This window comes from Trachymyrmex cornetzi, unplaced genomic scaffold (genome assembly GCF_001594075.2).
Source record: "Trachymyrmex cornetzi isolate Tcor2-1 unplaced genomic scaffold, Tcor1.1 scaffold117, whole genome shotgun sequence".
Taxonomy (NCBI): domain Eukaryota; kingdom Metazoa; phylum Arthropoda; class Insecta; order Hymenoptera; family Formicidae; genus Trachymyrmex; species Trachymyrmex cornetzi.
Window position 1 is genome coordinate 1,129,059 of NW_017295730.1, and position 18,018 is coordinate 1,147,076.

At 33.1% G+C, this 18,018-nt stretch overlaps 4 protein-coding genes across 7 annotated transcripts; 2 read left to right on the forward strand and 2 right to left on the reverse strand.

Moving 5' to 3' along the window:
- Nucleotides 1-1,950: 1,950 nt before the first annotated feature.
- LOC108766147 (tetratricopeptide repeat domain 30) lies at nt 1,951-9,282 on the forward strand. Of its 2 annotated transcripts, XM_018515280.1 has the most exons (11): nt 1,951-2,209; nt 2,315-2,377; nt 2,823-2,941; nt 3,020-3,181; nt 4,226-4,291; nt 4,366-4,704; nt 4,925-5,225; nt 5,286-5,554; nt 7,561-7,968; nt 8,173-8,557; nt 9,113-9,282. In XM_018515280.1, the coding sequence occupies exons 2-11, from the start codon at nt 2,362-2,364 to the stop codon at nt 9,253-9,255; spliced, it is 2,208 nt and encodes a 735-aa protein (XP_018370782.1). In that variant the 5' UTR covers nt 1,951-2,209; nt 2,315-2,361; the 3' UTR covers nt 9,256-9,282. The 2 variants fall into 2 exon arrangements, with proteins under 2 accessions (XP_018370782.1, XP_018370774.1); XM_018515272.1 differs by lacking the exons at nt 1,951-2,209; nt 2,315-2,377; nt 2,823-2,941; nt 3,020-3,181 and adding an exon at nt 3,735-3,972.
- On the reverse strand, nt 5,659-6,668 carry LOC108766163 (nucleolar protein of 40 kDa). The gene is made up of 2 exons (XM_018515291.1): nt 6,458-6,668; nt 5,659-6,368 (listed from the first exon to the last, which is right to left on the reverse strand). Exons 1-2 carry the CDS (start codon nt 6,572-6,574, stop codon nt 5,709-5,711), a joined length of 777 nt encoding a protein of 258 aa, XP_018370793.1. The 5' UTR covers nt 6,575-6,668; the 3' UTR covers nt 5,659-5,708.
- A 1,221-nt stretch (nt 9,283-10,503) lies between the features above and the next one.
- On the forward strand, nt 10,504-12,864 carry LOC108765294 (AN1-type zinc finger protein 2A). 3 transcript variants are annotated; one of them, XM_018513965.1, is made up of 3 exons: nt 10,504-10,797; nt 11,666-11,968; nt 12,062-12,864. In XM_018513965.1, the coding sequence occupies exons 2-3, from the start codon at nt 11,699-11,701 to the stop codon at nt 12,329-12,331; spliced, it is 540 nt and encodes a 179-aa protein (XP_018369467.1). In that variant the 5' UTR covers nt 10,504-10,797; nt 11,666-11,698; the 3' UTR covers nt 12,332-12,864. The 3 variants fall into 3 exon arrangements, with proteins under 3 accessions (XP_018369467.1, XP_018369449.1, XP_018369458.1); XM_018513947.1 differs by having other exon boundaries at nt 11,666-12,864; XM_018513956.1 differs by lacking the exon at nt 10,504-10,797 and adding an exon at nt 10,870-11,004 and having other exon boundaries at nt 11,666-12,864.
- A 2,667-nt stretch (nt 12,865-15,531) lies between these two features.
- On the reverse strand, nt 15,532-17,931 carry LOC108765950 (UPF0568 protein C14orf166 homolog). The gene is made up of 4 exons (XM_018514894.1): nt 17,852-17,931; nt 17,110-17,331; nt 16,120-16,221; nt 15,532-16,026 (listed from the first exon to the last, which is right to left on the reverse strand). The coding sequence occupies exons 1-4, from the start codon at nt 17,910-17,912 to the stop codon at nt 15,659-15,661; spliced, it is 753 nt and encodes a 250-aa protein (XP_018370396.1). The 5' UTR covers nt 17,913-17,931; the 3' UTR covers nt 15,532-15,658.
- Between the last annotated feature and the right edge of the window lie 87 nt (nt 17,932-18,018).

Consider the following 18,018-nt stretch of genomic DNA (forward strand, 5'->3'; position numbering starts at 1 on the left):
TCTTTCTTTCTTTCGCGTCGCGTCGTGACGCGATGGACGACGCGACGCGTGTCGCGCTCAGTGGAAACGTACCATAAGATGCGATATAATAAAATATGTAATACGTGAATTATGCAATAATATATTGATTTTGGTATATTTTTATTTAAAAAATATCAGAATATAAATTCAATTAAATGTGCCAACTTCATGCAACAGGGGGTCGATTTTGTATCTTCAATCAAGGTGAAAATTACAAAAGTGAGCAAATTTACTAGGTGTTGACCAATGAAATGATCAGTATTCTATTAAATTCGCTCACTTTTCTAATAGCGTTTTCGGCCCGACCGGGTTTGCACCAACCTGGGTTGGATTAATGGCGTTTTGCGCTCTCCTATTGGTAGAGCGTGTGACATCAACCAATAGGAAAGATTAATCCAATCCAGGTTGGTGCAAACCCGATCGGGCCGAAAACGCTATAATTTTCACCTTGTTTTAAGATATAGAATCGACTCTCTGGGGCTCTATTCTTGAAAAGCAACGTATACGATAGTCTAGGGAAATGCTACAGTATATGTTACGTATACTATAGTATTTTCCTAGATTTTCGTATACGTTTCTTTTCAAGAATAGAGCTCCTGGACTTTGCATATCAAGTGCAGAAAGTGTTAAGCGGAGAACACAGACTCTTGCATAACGCATAACACGTAATGCATACGAATATGTACCAATCGAAGTTCTCCGTTTCTTTCCCTTCCATGTAATAGAGAACTCTGGTTGGTTCAATTTCTTATGCCTCATGTGTTATGCGTTATGCAAGAGTCTGTGCTCCCCGCTTAACAATGCAGGGGCTCTATTCTTGAAAAAAAAAAACCGTATACCAAAGTCTAGGGCAATGCTACAGTATACGTTACGTATATTATAGTATTTCCCTAGACTTTCGTATACGTTTCTTTTCAAGAATAGAGCCCTAGCTACGAAGAACAGAATATATCCCTTTGATGGCGGGACGAGTGTCAACATGGGTGCGTTCCATTTCTCGCATGATGCGCATAAAGGTAAATTTTCACGAGCTGCTCTAACCGGCTATTTTAGCGACAAAAAGGATCACGTGATCAAAATGGACATTTGATATTCGTCAATTTTGACCACGTGATTCTTTTTGTCGCTGAAACAGCCGGTTTGAGCAGCCCGTGAAAATTTACCTTAATGCATCGTTTATCCTTGTTGCTTACCAAATGTTAAACAAATACAATGGATGCATCATGCGCAATACGTAAGGCGTCGTCTACAATACACGGAGTAAGAAGTAAGAATAAGAAATTGACCAATCACAGTCGAAAGGCCCGTCTACAATACACGGAGTAAGAAGTAAGAGTAAGAAATTGACCAATCACAGTCGATTATTCTTCTCACATTCGACTGTGATTGGTCAATTTCTTACTCTTACTTCTTACTCCGTGTATTGTAGACGACGCCTTACGCACCTATTGTCAACCGTCAACATTGACTACGTTTACACGGCACGCTTTACCCCAGATCTACAATAGATTTTTAAGCCTTAAGCCTTAAGGAATGAACGAATCGCAATCAATTATTCTCCTCGTATTCGAATGTAGTTGGTCAATTTCTTGCGGCTTAAAGCTTAAAACATCTATTGTAGATCCGGACTAATGCCTCCGACACACCAGCGCGATATTCGTCGCGCGCGACACGCGATATCCAATGAGTGTACAGCTTTACCGATGTTCTCATTCTAAAGGTATACTCTCATTGGATATCGCGTGTCGCGCGCGACGAACATCGCGCTGGTGTGCCGGGCCATTACGCCGAAGTTATACATCGATGTTATGAAACTGGCCAATCACAGCTGTTCCTTTGAAGAATGGAATGACTGTGATTAGTCAGTTTCATAACATCGATGTTATAACTTTGGCGTAAAGCGTGCCGTGTAAACGAAGTTATTGTCAACTGTCAACCGCATTTTTCAAATCGTCTCGACAGTTTTGACGGAGTTAATAGCGCTTGACGATTTCATTAATTCCGATGGTGTAAACGACCAATCTGATCCTTACAATTAATCTAACGTACTTCTAGAAATTTTGTGTATGTGCGCTGTAAGAGTCAAACTGAAATTGAATCTTGGTGTGATGTGAATTTCACTGATAACTCCTTTGAATTAGAGAACGAAGCAAAGCGTCGTTTTTCTTTTTTACAGTGCAATTTTCGGGTAAAATACTTTATCATTTATTCAAAACACTTCACTTTTTATAAAGTAAAGTGTTTCAATTATATTACATGTATTCTAAGATGCTCTTGTTTGTTTTCTAAACAGGCATGAAGGTCTTAGGGATGCGACATCAGATGTGAGGACCCAACTATATGTATATAGAAATGGGCAAGTGTTCCGTGCTTTATTATTGGAAACCTGAACACCGATTTATAATCAATTTTTATATTTAAGATTGTCTTAAGTACAATAGTACAATCTTAAGATGTCAATCCAATCATAGACCAATATTCATAGTTTGTTATTTCAAGTCTGTGTTAAGCAATGTCTTAAAATGTTAATATGGCTTTCTGATTGGTTCATGACATCCTAAAATTGTTTTAAATGTAGTAGTAAATAAATATATTTAAGACTTAAGATAATCTTAAATATATAAGAATCTATTATGAATACTGACTACAGAGAGAGCTGCATTAGTATTTTAAGATATTACTTAACAAAACAATTTTAAAACAAGAATATAAATTGGACCTTGGATCCTTTTCCAAAAAAATTATTCTAAATTGGAAGTACTTTGTACAGTTATCTATAATGTTGTTTGTTCTGAATTCAGATGATCTTGAGCAACAATGTGAAGATGTGGTATTTGAGTTGTGTGACGCTAGAGAGAGATATCCATTGCTGTGTGCAAAGGAGCTTGAGAAGTTCATCAAGCTCACCAATGAAATACATGTAAGTAATCTTCAGAACTGATAATTATTATTTTACTTTTTATTTATCTATATTTGTCATTAGTGTGATTTGTTACAGATGATGAAGGTTCTTGTAAAGCCAGTAAAAATTCTGGATGTTCCATCTTTCACAAATGAGCACTCAGCAATGCTTAAAAAAAATTTCTTGGAGACCACTGAATTATTGAAGACGCAAGAACATAAATTGCAAGTGATGATAGATAAAATTAATAACTTGACGGTAACATTAGATCAGATTAAAAGAGACAAGTTATCTGATATGAATAAGTTATTATGGAATTAGCTGCATTTTTTCTCAATGTAATATCTATCTACCTCTCACATTATACATTTATCACTGTATATATTGTGTATCAATTGTGTAAATATATACAGGGTGTCCCAAAATTCGAGGGTAATAGTATTGCAATGTGAACTTTCATGCAAAAATAAGGAATAAAGGTGTAAGACATTTTTTTCCATAAAGTAGTTTTTTTAAGTATAAACATTTGAAATTTGAGTAATCATAAGTGTTGGTTAAAAAGTCATCTGTCCTTGTAACATGCGTGCAATAATATTAGATATTAAACAAAACATAGCTGTTGTACGCACACTATCATTTATTTCTATTTTCTATAAAGAAATAATTAAATCAATATATATATCTGCATTATAAATTATTAAGTACAAAGGTGTGTATTAAATAAACAAAATTTGTATTTTATAAAATGTGTAATTATTATATGTATGTGTCCGCGCGCGCGCGCGCGCGTGTAGGAATTTAATTTAAACCTGCATTATATTCTCTGGTGTTGTTTCCTAGGCAACGGATCTAGCCTCGTGTCAAAACAATACCCATGAATGCATGCTGATAGCCACATGTAGTACATATATGTATACTACACTATATCATGAAATGGTACTAATTAGCTGTTAAAGTTTCGTAGTGCTATTATAATTTTCGCTATGTCTACGTTCATAGAAAATGTGCACATAAAGGATGGAGAATATACTAAGATGATATATGTAATGGTATACAAAATAAACTGTTTATACACATATATATACATTAAACAATTTTTTTAATAAATATAAAGTCAAATAAATAAGAAACAGGATAGTTTTTAAATATTTTTGCCTTGTTAATTTTTATAATTTTCGAGTTACAAAGTAAACGTGGTTCCAATAAAAAATATTGTGTTGTTTATAATTTTCGAAAACGAAGAAATATAATTAAATACGAGTATAAATGTAAAGAAATAAATAATGAAATATTGTGTTCCAGATAAGAGAACAACGATATACTGAATGTATTAAAGTCTTGTTAAACCTTTTAGATTCTCATCCTGATGTACGTATGCTGCAATGTAATATTGTGTTCTTCAATTTATGTAAACGCTAATACTGAATAAAGCGTTCTTTCAGTCTAGACCTTGTTTATCCCTTCTGGCCCATTGTTACTTTTACACACAAGATTTCATGGCCGCAGCTGAATGTTACGAGAAGCTGGTTCAACTGTGTCCACAGGAGAATCTGTATAAGCTTTACTATGCTCAGTCCTTGCATCAAGCTTGCATGTATCCAGAAGCATGGACTATTTGTTCGACCATTATCAATCAAAGTAATTTGGAATTCAAGGTAAAGAAGCTGCAGGCAGCTATAAAGTATGGACAGGAAGACATGGTAGCTGCAAAAAATCTCGTGGATCAATGTCCTGCCGATGACGTTGATACTGAAATCAATCTGGGATGTCTCTTGTATAAGGTACAGATATCAGTAATACTCTCCACTAAACACCTATAGTAACATAACATCAATGTTATAATTTTACACTCAATAACAATTATATAAATATAATATAACACATGCTGTATATAACAGTTACATTATTGACTGTGAAATAAAATTGACGTTATATTACTCTTAGTTGTTTACTATCAGTTGAGCGTTATTGATTGATGTATATGCACGATTATGTTTCTAGGAGGAAAAGTACGAACAGGCCCTCAAAAAATTTTCGAACGCGTTACAAATTGCAGGATTTAAGCCTCACTTATCATATAACGTTGCCCTTTGCTACTTCAAACTGAAAGAGTATGCAGCATCCCTGAAACATATTGCCACTATTATCGAGCACGGTATAAGGGAGCATCCAGAGTTGAGCGTAGGAATGGCTACCGAGGGTATTGAAGTTCGAAGTGTCGGGAATACGTTGACGCTGCACGAGACAGCTCTGACGGAAGCGTTCAATCTGAAAGCCGCCATCGAGTACCAATTGCAAAATTGTAATTTCGCGTCGCTGCCCTTTTAGAAAGGTCTTTTTACAGTTTTGCTCAATATTACAGATGACGCGGCGAAGGAAGCGTTAACGGACATGCCACCGCGTTCCGAGGAGGAGCTCGACGCCGTTACTTTACACAATCAGGCGTTAATAAATATGGACACAAAACCGAGTGAAGGATTCGAGAAACTGCAGTTTCTGCTGCAGCAAAACCCGTTTCCACCCGAGACCTTCGCCAACTTGTTACTCCTATACTGTAAATATCAGTATTATGATCTCGCCGCCGATGTCTTGGCTGAAAATGTACATTTGACTTACAAGTATCTGACGCCAGTAAGTTTAATTCTTAATCGGTCATTTTTATTAGTCAGACTTCAATTTGAGCATTTGAAACAATTTACAGCCTTATTATTTTATATACAAGCTATATGCAACACAAGGTATACTCAAATTAAATTATAACTAAAAAAAAAGACAGGAACAATTATTATGAATGTTTGGTTTTCGAATGTTTGCATTTTTTGGTACGAGTTTCGTGATCGTCTGAGTGTTTCCGTTTGTGAGACTTTGCGTCGTCAGATGATGAACTATCGGAGGAGTCACTTGAACTGCTGCTGTATTTCTTTCTATGCTTCTTGCGTTCTTTAGAAAATTTCCTTTTCTTTTTCTTGCTCCTCTCTTTGTCTTCTGTATCACTGTCATCAATAGACTGTTTACTCCTCTTTGACTTTTTCTTCTTTTTTTTTGATTTATGCTTTTTCTCTATCTTTTTCTCAGCATTCTTACTGTCTGGTTCCGGGACAGTCTCTAAGTCTTCGACTTCTGGAATCAGTTCATATTTCTTGCCATCGGGAGACATGAAGCAATCCTTGGACAAGTGTCCTCTGGTCCCACACTTGGTACATGTAGTATTCAGTACCGCTTCCAACTGTATGGCTTTATGCTGAGTTGTTCCTGGATTTTTTTTCCGTTGCGCATCTCTTTGCAGTTCCACGCCGTTGGGGTCCAGGTCCGTGCCATTTCCTTGATTCACGTGTTTCATAGACAGCCCTATCTTGCCGTCTTCCCCAACCGAGATCACCTTACACCAGACCCGTTCACCCTTTTGTAAGACTTCTGCAACATTGTCGACATGAGCCGTGCTTACCTGACAAGAATTGCATAAAAATCAATGGATTATGTTACAGCAAAGATTATTGTTACTAGTATTTATTATATGAGTCTAATAATACACACCTGTGATCGGTGTATTAAGCCTTGCTGCGAGGTACCTGGTATTCTGACGAAGGCTCCGTAATTTTGCACGGACGCGACTTCACCCAGAAATATTTGATTCAGTTCGCACTTCGTCATTTTTAATTTCTCGTCGAAGGAACATCTGTATGCGAGTGATGACGTTTCAACAAGTGTAAAATCAATAAAAAGAAAAATTGCGCTATAGGTTAGAGTTCTATCAACAAACAGGGCCGTAATATCGATATGTCCGCAACAGTTAGGGGACGTTCTTTATTATTTTTTAATGAGATAATTGAAGTTTTAATTAAAGTATTTACAAATACGTTAAAATTCATAGAACAATGCAACAAAAGTATGTGGTATATAAAATGTATTAATAGTAGATATTTTGCAAAAATAAAAATTAGCAAAAATAAAAATTCTTAAATAGATTCTGATTACAATTTTTTATATGTAATATTCTAATATATATATTTATTTAATATAATAGTCTATTTAATTTAGAAAATACCAGGGTAACAAAAATATGATATAAAACGATGTTAACTTGTATTTATAATATAAATAAATATATAGGTCCTCTCAGGAGCTAGATAGTAAAATTTGCTGTTTTTAAAAGAAGTTTTAAAATTTATAACTACAATCTTGGCCAAAAGTATTAGACACATTATTTAAAGTTTTAGTTTAAACATTGATTTATGACATTTGCTGTAAATTATCCATTGCTTCAAGAATCCTTTAAACTTATGTGTAATGCCGATAATAATCAATAGAAACAATGCAGATAAAATAAGAATTTCGGATAAATAGAAAACTCTAAATATCTAACATTTTAGATAGCTAAACTTGTATACAAAAAACTTAAATTTATAAATAATGGGCTGTTATGAATAAAATAAAATTATCAAAAATGAGATTGTGAAATATAAATAAATTAATAATTCCATTTATGGATTAATAAGATATTCTGCAAAAATAGAGTTCACTTTGGAAAAATTTTTAAACAAATTTTGATTAAAGAATTTGATATATTCATGGTATACAATAATGTTTTACTTATTGCTAGTATTAGAATTATTTTTAAATTTGCATTATTTTTCCAGTATTTATACGACTTCTTGGACGCGCTAATAACGCAACAAACTTCGCCGGAGGAGGCATATCGCAAATTCGATGATATCGCTAACAAGCATACGGAAGCGCTTCGCAAAGCGACCAAGCAGGTCCAGGAGGCGAGGCTGAATCACGACGATAATGCCGTGAAAAAAGCTGTAAACGATTATGAGGAAGCCCTCGACAGATACGTTCCCGTATTAATGGCGCAGGCGAAGATCTACTGGGACCTGGAGAATTACACCCAAGTGGAGAAGATCTTTAAGAAGAGCGTCGAGTTCTGCAACGATAACGACGTGTGGAAGCTGAACGTGGCGCACACGCTCTTTATGCAGGAGAATAAATTTAAGGACTCGACACGCTTCTATGAACCGATCGTCAAGAAGAAATATGACAGTGTTAGCAAAGACTATTTCTCTACGTAGAACACAAAGTCATAATAAGATCAAATAGAGGTCATTTTGAAAAAAATATGATGTCATTTGGTATTTTTGATGATGATCTCGTGATGAATTCTGATTTCTCTAATAATATGTTATTTATAGGGAGTGATTTTGTTTTTTTCTGTTTGCCATAATCTGACGCTTGCAATCTATTTGCAGATCCTGGACGTGAGCGCTATAGTCCTTGCGAACCTCTGCGTCAGCTACATCATGACCTCGCAAAACGCAGAGGCCGAAGAGCTGATGAAGAAGATTGAGAAAGAGGAAGAGGCAGTGTCGTTTGAAGATCAAGACAAGAAACTCTTTCACTTGTGCATCGTGAATCTGGTAATCGGGACACTGTACTGTTCCAAGGGTAATTACGAGTTCGGCATATCGCGAGTGATGAAGAGCCTGGAGCCCTACAATAAAAAACTTGGCACTGACACCTGGTTCTATGCAAAAAGATGCTTTTTATCGCTCCTGGAGCAATTGGCAAAACAGTTAGTGGTCCTGAAAGATTCCACATTACAGGAATGTATTCAATTTTTAGAGCATTGCGAAGGTACATAACTTTCAATTAACTTGTAAAGTATTATTTGTAATATTTTGTTAATATTACAAACGAGTGGAATTATTGACTTCTTGTTGTTTGACATGGAAGAGAAAAAGGGATGGATCGTATTAACAATTTAGAAATTGTTAATACTAGTCAAAAACTAATCATCACCCAACCGACACCAACTAAAAGTGATACAACATCAATGATATAATTTTGCATTTAACAATTATAGCAATATAAATCTTGATTATATAATACCTGAGTTACGTTTTGATAAACGCTGTTAGCACTATTTATATCATTTTATCTTTAGCATTCATTAAATATAAAGAAAAATAAAGATAGAATGACATAAATAAATGTTAACAACGTTAGTGCTGTCCATGATGTTACATAACAGTTACAGTTGTTGAGCGTGAAATTATAACATTGATGTTATAAATTTATGTTGCTTTTAATTGGTGTCGATTGGACGATTAACTTAGCAAAAGTTCGGCTGATCTTGTAAATTTTAAATGACGGACTTATATTTGTGTGCTTCTCTATCTGAAATTTCAGTTTATGGCAAGGACATAATGACGGTGATCGACCAGCCGTTCGACATACAGGACATGCTGAACATTTCACCTCAGGGCAAACGGACGGTTGTTTACGAGGCGCGATACCTCAAGGCATTATTTTTAAAATTGCAAATGTCTTAGATTTATAATTAGATGCATAAAGAAAGATGTTTATATATATTGTACATTTTGTCTTATATAATTATTTTAATTAGCATAATATTAGGAAGAATAATTTATAGTGCTACGAACTACCAAATTCAAATAGCTGTAATTTTGCTGTAACTCAAAATGAATGAAATTTAAATAAAAAAAAAAGTTTTAAAACTTAAAATCTCTGCTTTTGAAAGATCGCTATCTTTTGAGTTTCTATGAGTTTGATAATTTTTATAACGTATAGAAAACTACAATTACTAATAACGTTTTCGACCCGAACGGATTTGCTTCCATTTTGGGTTGGATAATGATATACTATTGGTTGACGTTATATATTCCACCAATAGGAGAGCATACAACGTCATGGGGTGATCCCGATTGACCACGGCTCGATTGGACACCACCAATCACAGCGACCGGTGCTTAGGAGCTTTGTAGTCTCAAACGCTGTGAGTGGCTCGTGTCCAATTGAGCCGTGTCCAACTTGGTGCCACCCCAACGTCATTAATTCAACCTAGAGTCCTAGAATTATCAGAGAGGCGCACTACGTTTACACGGCACGCTTAACACGGCATTAACACAGCGACAAAATAAGAAATTTATTAACTTTATTACTAACTTTATATTAATCACAATAAAATACTACCAATTAATTATTCGACGAGTTGAAATTACTTGAGCGCGTTTTCTCTCTGCTGCGGTTCAACAGACTCAAATGACTCAACAGTTAAGTAAACACTCGCTATTACTGGTGTATTCTTTTAGATAATTTAATCAGATTATAAATCTAGAAGAATATATCAATAGCAGTGAGCGCTCGCTCAACAGTAAAACAGTTGAGTCCGCTGAACGTAGCCATTGGCTGCGTTCAGTAGAGAAAGCAGCTTTGCAACTGTTGTAAAATTCTTCAATATGATTGGTCTTGCCCTTAGTTCCTTATTGGATCTAAATGTATAAACCAATCATATTAAAGAATTTTACAGTTGCGAAGCTGCTTTTTCTGCTGAACGCAATCATTGGTTGTCTCTTTCAAATCTAGCGGGTGATCTTAATTTACTCGCACGTCCACACGTATCGTAACCGTCGCGATGTTGCGATGCCACGTCATGTTCGATCTCTTCGTCATCGACCTCGATGACACCCTTGCATTCTCCTCCGCGAAAGTGTAGACAAGTGCAGGTCCGAAAATCGTCGATCATCGTTGGTCATCGGTTTCTATCGCCGTGTGAGATATATAAAGAAGGTACACGTGCCTGATTTCATCAGTGCTGAGACTGCTGAGTGTATGCGATCATCGTGGGTGAGATTGGTTTGTCGGAGTCACTGTCAAATGCTGCCCTGTCTGTTATCGAAAATTTTAGTGACGTACAATCGTAATTTGAGCGATTAATCACGTACGTGCTTAAAGACTCTTGTGTTACGTCGGCGATAGAGAGAGAGAAAGAGAAAGAGAGAGAGAGAGAGAGAGAGAGGAGGAAAACGTGCAGCGTCTACAATCTCGTAGCTCTTCATTTTGGCTGAGTCAAGGTACGTCGTCATTACAAAATTTATCGTGACAATTGCGTGATCTTCTCGTGTCTGTTATTTCCACGTCAACGTTTAGCCTCACGTACAATGTACGTTTGATCTTGAGTTTTTATGATCGGATTTGTAGTATTTCATCGAGAAAATTCTTTGTTTGACAGCGAGAACGATTGGTGTGGAGTGATGTGACGACTAATTGTATCAAAGACTGTAATTGTTTTAAAACACGGAGAAAAATATATCGATATGGCCTGATTTCATAATATATGGTTATCTAAAGATTAAAGGTAACCAAGAAGTTCATGAATGAATTTCATTGATGAATTTGTTGGTAACCTTTAATCTTTATTTAGGTAACCATGTATTGTGAAAATGGGCCTAAGAAGTGTTAAATCGTCCTTGCTTAAGATTGATTATGGCTGCTTTCCTTTCAGGAGACATAATAGATACAAATTAATCTCCTAATTGATAATGTCATTCCATCATTGAATTCTTTCCAGCAAAAGTTACAAATAATACAAGATGCTTTCTAGCAAGAAACACAGATGACACAGTGACTCATTATATCCTTATTGTTCGTCATTGTTAAGCATAGTTGAAGTAATCACTGTGTTATGCTATATCTCTCGATGAAAAGCATCACTTCTTGGCATTCAATGAATAACAAGGATAAAACGACTAGTGTGTTGATTTCCTAAAAGAAAAGCAGTCTAAGATTGTTTGAGATTGATTTTTTTATAACAGACTATTTTCAATACCATTTTCTATCTCTTAGAATAAAATCGTCAATCGGACTGATTAATGGATTATGCATTTTCATTGTCAAAGAGGATGCAATTGTAATTCTGATTTTGTCAAATTATTTTTGCAGTGATCTGGTGAAGAACAGTACAACGTGATCAAAATGGAATTTCCAAATTTGGGAGAACATTGCTCTGAGAGCACATGTAACCGCTTGGATTTTTTACCTCTGAAGTGCGACGCTTGCCAGGGAATCTTTTGCACAGATCATATAACTTATACAAGTCACAGCTGCCCCAGCGCGTACAAGAAGAATATACAGGTGCCTGTGTGTCCATTGTGCGATGTTCCTATACCAATAAAGCGCGGCGATCTGCCCGACGTAGCCGTAGGATTGCATATAGATAATGACTGTAGAGAAAGCCATAGGAAGGTATTCTCCAACAAGTGTTCTTCAAAGGGGTGCAAAGTCAAAGAAATGGTGCCGGTGAAATGTAACGAATGTGGTGCCAATTTTTGCCTCAAGCACAGACATCCCACCGATCACGCTTGTATCGGAGCGGAGGAGGCATTGAGACTACGTAGGTTGGAAACACTAAACAAGAAAAGTCAAACGACAATATCACCGAATAGTAGCAACAGCAATTCGCATCCATTCCGAAGCCTTCAAGGAACGATGACCGAGGATGAAGCATTAGCTAGAGCTCTCCAAGCTTCCTTAGAGGATGAAGAGAGAAGCAGACGTATGTTACAACCAGTGCCTTCTGGAAACCGAGATAGATGTAGACTTTCGTAACTATCTACACATTATTTTATACCGTTATAGAAAAAAAGCTTCTTCCTTGTTTCCTAAAAATCTATGGATATATAAAGATATGTATTACGATCCTCTTAAAGTTACCGCCAAACTATATATAATTTGTGATTCGAAACTCGCAGTTTATAAGTAGTGTGAATGGACAAATTCACCGAATTCGCATTTGTTGTTTATCATTCAATTCATGGAGCGGGTTTTTAAAAACAAAATTAAGAGATACAAATTATTACGAATCTGTTGATGTTGATTCATATATAGTTACACTATACAAACAATAAATCACTAATTGTAAATCATGAATCGCTTATAATTCGGCGCTAGCTCAAAGGATACACTTACTTGACAACACGTACAACGGAAGTTACTTAAGTATATTTATTACTCTATCCATTTTTTATCTGTTATGTATTGTTATAGTTACAACTGCTGCTATATAACCAGCTGTTGCGTTTATATGCATAGAAATTAAAATGTATTTATATAAAATTGCTCACGTAATTAAGCACACTATCACAGCATCTTATGGGATTCCTAAACAAAATTGTATATCAAAGTATTTATTTTAAAAAAGTTATATAAATCATTAGATAAAATCTTATGTTAAGTTGCAAGTACAAATTGTTGATAACAAGGTTTCCTTTATATCAAATGTGTGAATCGTCTCATATACTTCATTTAGATTATAAACTCTGGCTTACAACCAGGAAATATATTCTGCCGAAAATAAAACAATTCTGATAATATATTACATGATAAAGCTTCAGTATAGAGTGCCTTAGTAGACGAAGCATAATCTTATTATGCATTAGAATACGCACTTATACAAAAAATCAATTTAATTTAATTAAAAAAAAACAATTTTAATTTACACTTATTAATATTTATAATCGACTTGCTGTAGAAAATGCTTTCAAACAGTGGCTACACGTACAGATTTTCATATGATATATAAAAATACATACCTGGATTTAATATTATTTTCAACAAGATATTAAATCGTTTATTATGAATTAATAAAAATATCACGTATACAAGAAAATAATATTACAATTTACGTATTTCTTATTAATGGGATTTTAAAATAATATTACAATTTTTACGTATTTCTTATTAATAGGATTTTAACAAATAATATAAAATAAGTATTGAGTTTTAGTGCAATATCAAAAACTGTGATGGCAGGAAGAAATCGCGTATATTGTACGATATTTAGGCGTGTTCATATTATAACTTAAGTCTCAAAATAGAAATCACGCGTTTGAACATATCACGTCACAGGCTTCTTAAAATAAAAATTCCTCAAAATATCACCAAAATGAATAAATAAATAAATAAATATATAGACTTTATACTAAAGATGCTGCATTGACAAAACTGATATTCATAAATTCTGTGATAACTATCATATTTTTATAAATATATATAATTTTAGAATATACTCAGTTCCCCTTAATTTACTTCATTCCTTTGGAAATGTAGAATAAACATTTTCTTTAAAAAAAAATGGAGAATTTCAATATATATATATATATATATAATATTGATAAATATATCTATGATATGCATTGACAATTGATAAATATAGTCAACAAAGATGTATGCTTTATGCTTGCCACGATACATATGTATATTTACCAATGAATAATATGCTTTTAATATTGAAGACTTGAAAATAATACAATTCTTGATAATATGTAAATACAAGTACGCTTTTTACTACTTTCAAAGGTTTGTTAGTACTGTTACAATATATATATATACTCGCCTATGACGTGGCAGAACTACTGAAAAGTATAAAAGGAACGTTTATTATCTTTTTGCAGTTATTACATTTTAGATAGAAAATCTTTTTAACACACAACATAAATAAATTTCATAATTTTATGACTTATATACTCTCTCTCTCTCTCTTTCCTAAAAAATACTTTAATTGAAATATACAAAAATATACTGTTTTTCAGTATTTCTGAAACGTTCGAAATATGTAAGACGAAATGATTTATTATACATTCCTAATATATACATATATCCATGTATCTTCTTATACATATTACAATAATTTACTTTTAATGGATTCTCTGATATTATAAATATATTTAAAAAATAGATAATCAAAGCAAGGAGATGACAAGCAGATAATTTCACAAGCGTGTATATACACGTTTATAAAAGAGCTCCTTTATTGTGTTATTATATAATTCATAATTTATTTTCTATTCATATATGCTGTATAAAATTATGTTCTAACGATTATGCGACCAATAACATATAACTTTTCCAATAATTTTTTTTAAATTCTACGAGAATGTATCAGATTCAAAAATATTCATATATATATATAGAATAGATTTTTCCTAATAAAGTGTTCAATAGTAAGAGGCAGTTACTTTTCATTTTTCCTCTAAATACGTTTTCAGAATTTTAATTATTATTTAGGCACGTATTACAGCTACAGACATATATTAATATAAATCAATTTAAATAGATGACCAAATAATAAAAAAAAATAAATTAATTTTAGCAAACAAATCCAAAACAGCTTGTACATTCGATATATTTATTATATATTAAAAACATTGATATTTGTAATTTTAAATAATGTTTTTCCACAAATACAATGAAATTATATATTATAGATTACTTGGTATTTGTAATAACTCGAAACAAAATTTTTATAAGAAATATTTAACATATATCAAAAATTAAAACAAGAAATCGGAATTAAATTATATAAATGAGCAATTTTTAACGTGACCAACAATTTTTATTATTCATATTAGAACATAGTGTTCTAATATGAATAATAAAAATTGTTAGTTACGTTGATCCAAAAAATTGCTTATTTATTTTTATTAGACCTGGGTTGGATTTAATCAATTTATTTGTATAATATATGAGCGGCATTGAAAGGAATTTAATACTTAATACTTTATATTTGATAGGTTTCTAATATTTACGTATAAATTAACAGCATGATTTTAACATACTGACTGTTTTTTGTTACACTAGTAAATCCATGCATAACATATATTATACAAGAGAGAATGTAACACATTTGCATTTTTTTGCAAAGACGAGATATATTTACAGATTTAGCATAAAGTAAAAATAAATTAACATTTACATTAGAAAATCAAAGATATTAATTTTCTAGTACAAATGCTTTTTGAAATTGCTTTGAGATGTGTACGCATTAAATATTCTGCTAATCTAATGTAGTTTATATTCTTTGTATTAAAAAAATCTAAACAAGCTATTTATGAATCTATGCCATTTTTATTTTTCTGGAATATAAAATATGACCATTTATCTACCAACTTTTCCTAATTTGGTGTCCGTTTTTGGATTAGCCGTTATATTTTGCACAGCGACTATCGTCTCATTAATCTTTGTCTGAAGATTCCTGAGGTCTTGAATGTATAACAAGGCAAGACCTTTGGCGGCGTTGTCTAACATCCCGTCGCCCATATTAAAGCTAGGTCCTATTATTGTCTTTGTCAGAGATTTATTTTTGGCATACGCGGCACTATTAGATTGTTTAATCACATCCGTGTTCAACTTGTTGCACACGAGTTTGCTGCACGCTTGTAGTGTTACAAGATGATCAGAATGTTTCGGTACGTTCAGTAACTTGGCAATCGAATTAACTCCGTTCTTGAAAGCATCACTGTTAACTGAAAAAAAATTAAGAAATGCGAGATTTAGATATTTTCACATATGACATCCCTATGTCAAGTATTGCACAATGCAGCGTAAGATATACTTACAATCTAAATTATCTAGGGGATTCGTGGATTTGATACTAGGCACTTTCACCTCTTTTTTCACATCTTTTGCCTTACTTCCTACAATTTGTTGATATTTTTGACCTAAAATAAATTATATGTTTCATTACATTTATTATTATTTATTGATTAGGCAACTAATAATTAGGTATTCAAATTCTTATGAAACTTTACACAAATGATTCTAACAAGGCAACTTAGTGAAGGGTCAAATTATGATTTTAATGAAACTATACGCATAAAAGTTACATAAATATATGAATTTAGAAAATATCATTTGTGTCCAAATAAACGGTTTTAAGAAATAAAATTATAGTTCATATATAAAGTTTCCAGCTTTTTTTATATCAAAAATTATTCAAGATGTCAAAAAATGTTTTATAATGAAATTATCTCTATTTATTTATATTAATACTTTGAAAAAATAATTTTGGAAAAAAATATATATATTATTTTTAAAAAATATTGACATGAATATTATTTTATTATAAAACTTTTGTATAAAACATTTTTTGGAGGAAAAATTTCCTTCCTTGAAATCGTTTATTTGTTGCAACTAATATTTTCTGAATTTATCCGTTATATAATCTGTAAATATAGCAAGTTTGATTAATGCCCAATTTCTTCACTTTCAGATAAGTTGCGAATAACCTTATCCAGGAGATATCTCCATTGTATTCTGGGAGATATCTCTTGGATAAAGTTATCTAGAGGTGAAGAAATTGGGCACAAAAGCAGAATTTGATATTTCACGAAGTTTCTTTGTATAAGAAAATATTTTACACATTCTATAATTAGAGCCATTACTTAAGCTTCAAGTTTTACTTAAGCCGTAAAAAATTAACTAGTCACAGTCAAATGTGAGAAGAATAATCGACTGTGATCAATTTCTTATGGCTTAAGACTTAAAGCTTAGGTAATAGCTTATTGTAGAAAGCCATTAAAGCATTAATTGTTTCAAATAAATCTTACAGTCATCTCCAAACTCTAGCCAAATAGCATATCCTATAAACCATTCTAATTGATCAATCTCGTTCTTAGTTATTGGGCAGTCAACATCATTGCAATACTTTTCGAAAGTTTTTGGCCATTCCGAGGATGTAATGTCCCTCAACTTCTGACGGTCCTCTATAGTATAATGACGTATCTTTTGATCTTCCAACCACACAATCACCTTTCTGAAGTGCTGAGTATCTGAAACATTATAATATTGTATCAACATTATAGTACTAGTTTAGGGACACGGTTGACATGAACGTTTTATCTTTGTTATTCATTGAATGTTAAGGAAAATAAAACAACGTTCGTGTTGACTGCATCTCCTAAAAGAAAAATAGTTCACCTACAGTCTTAAGATGTCATAAATCAATCATAAGCCAATATTCACAGGTTGTTCTTATTTCAAGTATATAATACAACTTTTGTGATTGGCTTACATCTTAAAATTGCACTTAAAACAGTCCTAAAAAATCGGCAATGAATACTATTTTATGAATACCAGCCATAGAACTGTATTAGCATCTTAAGAAATTATTTAAGACGGTTTTGTAATAAAAATGGACTGTGAATATCGTTTATATAAGTAGGTGCCTGCACCGTCCAAGGATTACATTGCGCAAAGTGACTTAAGACTTGCAACTGTATTTATATTAATATATTTCCCGATTTTTAATGAATTTATATAGGTTATAACATGTGTCAGATAATCGCTCACTATTTCCGTTGACTTTGTCCCATTCCAAGTAACCAAGTGCCTTTAATTTTCTCTCGAACATTATTAATTATTCGCGTAGGAAAATCGACAAATGTGCTGCTCTCGCAGAAAAGTCCTCGTGAGGTGAAAAATCGTGGGGAACCGAATCAAAGTCGACTCGTCTTGAT